The following is a 6,603-nucleotide window of genomic DNA, read 5'->3' as shown; positions in this document are numbered from 1 at the left end:
GTTTAATAGGAGGCCTCAGTGGATCCACCTTGGGCAGTGCTAGAGCCCAGCCAGGGCTACACCCAAGATGAACCAAAATGGTCACAAAAAAATGGACAACTGGTCATGGGTCTCTCACTTTTATAAATTATGGTCCATTTGCATATTGGAGTTGATTGTCCCATTGCAGCTTTAGCCCATGAAATCCCATCCTTCTTGCTTTTTCTCTCTTCAGTTCACACTGTTTATGCTCTTGGGCCTGGAATCTGGGTGGCCATCCTTGATCCCAAGCTAGGAAACAATTGTTTTGTCTCCCTACTTTATGAAGAACGCTTACCAACACTTAATATGACGCTCAGAACTACACATTAAACCAGCACAAAATACAAAAGCTGAAACCTAAGGCATCAGTACCAGGGCTGGGTGCACGCTCGGGGAGCTCCCAGCGGTCCAAGAGCAAGAAAGTCACAACGGCGGGGCCGGGCCGGGCCGCTCCCTCAATGGCCGGGCCGGGTTGGTCCCTCAATGGCCGGGCTGGTCCCTCAGTGGCCGGTCGCTCCCTCAATGGCCGGGCCGGGTTTGTCCCTCAATGGTCAAGCTGGTCTCTCAGTGGCCGGTCGCTCCCTCAGGGGCCGGGCCGGTCCCTCAGTGTCCGAGCTGGTCCCTCAATGGCAGGGCTGGTCCCTCAATGGCCGGTCGCTCCCTCAATGGCCGGGATGGTCCCTCAGGGGTCACCTCAATGGCCGGGCTGGTCCCTCAGTGGCCGGTCGCTCCCTCAGGGGCCGGGCCGGTCCCTCAGTGTCCGAGCTGGTCCCTTAATGGCTGGGCTGGTCCCTCAATGGCCGGGCCGGTCCCTCAGTGTCTGAGCTGGTCCCTCAATGGTCAAACTGGTCCCTCAATGGCCGGGCTGACCCTTCAATGGCCGGGTCGCTTCCTCAGGGGCCGGGTCGCTCCCTCAGGGGCCGGGCCGGTCCCTCAATGGTCAAGCTGGTCCCTTAATGGCCGGGCTGGTCCCTCAGTGGCCGGTCACTCCCGGGCCGCTCCGGCCGAGGGGCGGTGGGAGCGCAGGCGGAGGCGGGGCCGCCTGGCGGGGGCGGAGCCGCCTGGCGGGGGCCGGACGAGCCCAGCCCCGGCCCCACCGCCCGGCCCCGCTTCGGACACTGCGGCCCGCCCGGCCCCTCCCCTCCCGGGCAGGGAGCGGGGCCGCACAGACAAGGTAAGGGAGTGTGGCCGGCTCCCGTCCCGCCGGTTGCACGTTTGGCGTCCCTGTGCAGTGTCCGTTCTGTCCCCTCCCGTCCCTTCCGTGCGGTGGGCGTTGTCCTTCTGTCCCTGTGTCCCTCTGTCCCTGTGTCCCTCTGTCCCTGTGTCCTTCTGTCCCTGCACCCCCTGGCGGGGCGCGCAGCTCGCCCGTCCGCCGGCAGAGCCCCGCGGCAGCGAGGGGCAGGCCCGGGCATGTCCCGGGAGGCGCGGCCCCGCCGTGCCCCTCACGCTCCTGGGCCGCGGGTGCCCCGGGGGCGCTGGGGCCGCTCCGAGCGTGTGCCCGGGCACCGCATCTGGGCCGTAGAGTTTGAGAGGTTTTGGTGAGTTGGCCGCGTTTCAGCTGTTCACTGTCCGGCGCTGTTTCTCGTGGCAGATGATCGATACCCTGGCGAGCGGCGCGGCTCGGGACCCGGTGCTCGAGCTGCCCGCGATGCTGGAGCAGGAGCTGCGGGCTCAGCCCCGGGCCGCCGGCCTCCGCCTGCTCGAGGCTGCCCACGACAACGGCCTGCGAATGACCGCCCGGCTGCGAGACTTCGAAGTGAAAGATCTCCTCAGCTTAACTCAGTTCTTTGGCTTCCACACTGAGACCTTCTCTCTAGCTGTGAATTTCTTAGATAGATTCTTGTCAAAAATGAAGGTAAGGCTTTTTACAGGATAAGCTCTGCCTGGTTCCTATTCGAAGCTAGAATATCTTGGGTTTAGATAAAGGTTAAGCTCCTTCCAGAGATTCTTGGTAGTGCAGAGCTAAAAAATTGCATTCTCCGTTCCGATTTGTTCAGAAAGCTGTTTCCTCTGGAGAATGAAAAACTCGAGGATGTCCGTGGGCTGGGAAACAGGACACGTTAATGGCTTAGATCAAGATAGACTGCCTGTCCTGCTGCATAGATACAAAAAAAGTTAAATTACTTCTTATTTAACTGCCTTTTCAGCCTACCAATTAGCCTTGTGTATATCAAGATGCTGTTGAACACTTAAAATCTGGTCAAACGTTAGCACTGGATTTTCCCGTGCAGATGTGACATGCTGACCTGAGTTGTTTTAAATTGTCTAACAAGACGGGATTACCACTGTACTCTTTGGACAAGAACAAAAGCTTGTTTTGCTTGTGTGTTCAAACAAAAATGAGAATGGATGGAATGATGAGAACTTGATGGAATGGATGGGAAAATGATGGTTTCAGAGACTTGTGAATCCAGATTAAGCCATAAAAATCAGGACTACATTGTCTATGGAATAAAATAAGACCATTTATATATACACGTATATATATATGTGTGTGTGTATATATACTTAAAATAGAGTTAGAAACTCCCAGTTTTTTACTATCACCCCTAATATGTACAACACTTTAAGTCCTAAAAGCTTCCTCTTAGGCTATTTTAGGACTTCATTAATAAGTCAGTTCTACCTCAATCAAAATTGCTCTGCAGTCTTGCTTTTTAGATGAATGAGATTCAATTTGTGGTGCATAACTGTGTACAATAAAAGACTTAGTTTTCAGTCTCCAAAAAACCAACCCCTCATCCCCCATAATTTTTTTTATTAAATAGATTGGTGCCTGCAGTTTGAAACTTGCATGTTTAATAGCTGATCAGAGGCCTTCTTCTTTGAAAATAACAATTCACTTTTCTTTAGGTACAGCCTAAACACTTGGGCTGCGTTGGACTCAGCTGCTTCTACTTGGCTGTGAAGGCATCAGAAGAAGAGAGAAATGTGCCCTTAGCCACTGACTTAATTCGAATAAGCCAGTATAGGTTCACTGTTTCTGACATGATGAGAATGGAGAAAATCATTCTGGAGAAATTGTGTTGGAAAGTCAAAGCTATAACAGCCTTCCAATTTCTACAGCTCTATCATTCATTCATTCACGAGAATTTAAGCTGTGAAAGGTACAATAACTTATCCTGATTTTGCTATAACTGCCTAAGACCAAAAAAAAGTAGAATGTAGAAAAATAAGCAGGGAAATTGCTTGAGTAATTGGCTTTTCTATACTTTAAAAATTGCATAAACTTTTCCCCCTACTCGTAATTGTCATAATGTGAGCATCTGGGGTTTAATATTATTGTAATTTTAAAGTTCGTTTGCATAAATGGAGTATTGCTCTCTGAGCTGAAAACCAAACTTGCTCAGTTATGATGGTACAAGAAATCTCTGCTTATCCTGCAGTGAAGTATTGCCTCATTGTAAAGATTGCAAAATCTGGTTTAAAAAAGATTCTTTGGCTGCCAAGCACTGAAATTCCTTGTTAAGCCTGCTTTTGTAATGCAGCTCTTCCCCAGTGTAACACAAGATTTATTTTTGGCATTGGGACTGCCAAAACTGAACACCTGTTTGAATGTAACCCTAGAAATTCTGGGACAAATGAGGCCTTTGTTTTGATAATGGACATTATTGCTGCTTCTCTGAGTTCCCAGAGTGATGCTGCCTTGATCAAGCTTGCATTCCTCTAGATTCACTCATCTGTTTCTATTACAGGAGAAAATACCTTAATTTTGAGAGACTTGAGACCCAGCTTAAGGCCTGTCACTGCAGAATCATGTTTTCTAAAGCCAAGGTAAAATCTTAAAAGTTCAAAGAAAATTAAACTGCTGAAACTTAGCAAAGAAATGTTTAAAAACATCTTCTCTCTCTCCAGCCTTCTGTCTTGGCACTGTCTATTTTGGCACTAGAGATAGAAGAACAAAAACTGCTGGAGTTGACGGAGGCATTGGAATTTCTACAGTTACATTCCAAGGTATGTGCAGATAAAATTTCAGGGGAGGGCGTAAGAAAAATGCATGGAAATGTCTACACAGTGGGGAAAGAACAGGTGCATTGGCATATTGGTTTCTTTGTGGCTTTCTTGTGATGTTTTGTTGGGTTTTTTTCATGTGGCCTGGAATATTTGGCTGTCTATCTTGTTGAAGAAGCTGAAAGCACGTGTACAAAGTAAAGATTTAGCTAGCTGTTAACATAGGACATTATGTCTTGTTATGTAGATAAGCAACAGAGAATTGACCTTCTGGAAGGAGCTAGTGTTGAAGTGCCTTACGGAATATTCCTCAAGCAAGTGTTCCAAACCAAATGTGCAGAAATTAAAATGGATTGTGTCTGGACGTACAGCTCGGCAGCTGAAACATAGCTACTACAGAATAACACACCTTCCTACCATTCCAGAGACCACCTCATAATAGGTAAGTCCTTGTAAAATCAACTTCTGGTAATGTAGAAGTAAAATTAGCTGTTAACTACCTCCAGGGTCCTTCCAAGTTACATCCTGGAATCATGTAACAGAAGTGTAGTCAGCCTGTTCTCATGTTCATGCTTAAACCAGTGCTGGACCTGAAGAAGTGACAGCCTGATTAATGCATGAACACTGAAGGAAGAACTGATGTATGTCATGGTAGCAGAAATGTTCTACAGACATTGGGACCACATTCACACTAAAATGTGAAGTAAAGCTTGGAAAAGGGGACAAATACCTTTGCATTGCTCCTATCCCAAAAAGAAAACCAGCCTGTTAGAATGAGTTTCTTATAATTGTTTACTTATGCCACTTACAACAGACAGTTTTATACAGTTCTACTTGTATAACTGCTTAGTGAAAGCTAAAATCTGTCATTCAGTTATTCCTGTTACTGTTTTTTTTACTCTGCAAAAATGGTAAACTTCCTTACCTAGACTTTACTTCCAGAGGCTACACATTTTTCCGTAACAGCCATCTTGCTGTTGTCTTGCTGTATTAAGATCTCATGCTGTGTTTAGCTCTTGTAGAAAGCACTTGAGTTGACTGTTTGTTTGGGTTTTTTTTACAGGAGTGCAATAAAATGGGAAGACCATCCTGTGACCTTGTCAACAGGCACACAGATATTTGAGAAACAGTCTGAACCGTGATCTTAATAATGAAGAGCTCAACTCATGGAAAGAACATGTAACATGTCAGACTAAAGATCCTTCCAGCACACACCAGTTCTTTTCATGATGAATTCAAAAGTACGTGGTGTCAGTTTTCAGTCTTACTTGGTAGACTGTTCACTAGTCAGTGGAATAACACAATCCCAATACAAGGAATTTTAACACCTTAGAGTTTGTAGAGCAGCTTGTGTAATCTAACCTTGGTTTACAGTAACTGCAGGTGCTGAATTAGGTATTAATTTTTAAAACCTGGTTCACTTTCTGAGGATTATGCAATACCAGGAAAATCTGACGTGCAGTAGTGCAGTGCTGCAGTGTGTTAAGAAAAGAAAGACTAATCCAACTCAATATTGATGACAACAGCAAACGCCTGCCAGCTCACCTGGTGTGCTGTTTGGGCAGTACCTTGTGTCCACGTGTTCCTGCCAGGATGGGCACTGGCCTCTAGCCACAGACACATTAAACAGCAGTCTGTGATACCCACTGAATGTGTCAAGTAGTTAGAGCAGGAGAAAAGAGCAACTTTACTGTGTTCCTTTAGGAAAGGCACTCACTAGCACAGCATCAGTAACTGCAGTATTTTGTAAGAGCTGTGGTTTGCTGATGCCACTCTCACTGAGTGTAAACACTTGGTGACACCTAATGAAGGAGTAAGGGAAAGAACTGGGTCACGTGTAACCCTTTCATGCCCTAAATCTGACATTAGTTTTCCAAAGGTTTGCTGTACTAGAGGTAAATGCTGATACTGAACAGGCACATTGTTACGGGTACAGTAGGAGCAGGGCTAGTTCCCCCCATGGCCTCTGTGTAGGAATAATCCAGATGAGAAACACTGAAGATTGCTTCAACTCTGATCTCTTTAATGGTAAGCTTTGTAAAACACAGCTGTTTGTTCTGAAAACCAGGTCAATATATGAAGCATTCATGCTTCTAGTGCTACCAAGGAAGTGAATAATAAGGATGTATTATTGTATGTTAGATGAAAAGAGGTTCTGGGAGAGTGTTGCTAATGTCCTCTTGAATTCTGCATCACTGTGGGACAGAGGCTGTTGGCAACAGGCTGTTAAACCTGATTGTTATATGGACTGATGGAGCGGAGAGGGAGAGATCAGAGTGTGGGATGAGGTGTTGGCCAGCCAACCCTTCCCTGTAATGGTACCAGCTGAGTTAGAAACCGTTCTTTGCATATCTCAGACTAGTTACAGCTTTCACAGACGACTCCATACCAAAGCTCTCTACTGGACAAATCAAATCTCATGAGCTCATGGGAGTGATTGCACTGCAAAACAGGTAACTGGCTATCACACCTGTCAGTGCTGCCTGGGCATTGTGCTGACCTCTGCAAAGCGATTCAGAGGCGTGGTCAGCCTACTGGGAGGGGATGCAGTGTGCAATTATAATTGTCCTGTCTCAAGATATGTACCTTTAAATTAAACATTGAAATGTGCTTAACTAAGTAGCTTTTTTC

The 6,603-nt window shown here is 46.6% G+C and overlaps 1 protein-coding gene across 1 annotated transcript; it reads left to right on the top strand.

The window, feature by feature from the left end:
- Positions 1-1,111: 1,111 nt before the first annotated feature.
- On the top strand, positions 1,112-6,591 carry CCNG1 (cyclin G1). Its single transcript, XM_039701639.1, has 7 exons — positions 1,112-1,195; positions 1,613-1,876; positions 2,875-3,128; positions 3,717-3,795; positions 3,877-3,975; positions 4,220-4,414; positions 5,036-6,591. The coding sequence occupies exons 2-6, from the start codon at positions 1,613-1,615 to the stop codon at positions 4,409-4,411; spliced, it is 888 nt and encodes a 295-aa protein (XP_039557573.1). The 5' UTR covers positions 1,112-1,195; the 3' UTR covers positions 4,412-4,414; positions 5,036-6,591.
- Positions 6,592-6,603: the final 12 nt, after the last annotated feature.

This window comes from Passer montanus, unplaced genomic scaffold, assembly GCF_014805655.1.
Source record: "Passer montanus isolate IOZ18808 unplaced genomic scaffold, ASM1480565v1 scaffold15, whole genome shotgun sequence".
Lineage (NCBI taxonomy): Eukaryota > Metazoa > Chordata > Aves > Passeriformes > Passeridae > Passer > Passer montanus.
This window is presented reverse-complemented; position numbering and strand designations above follow the sequence as displayed.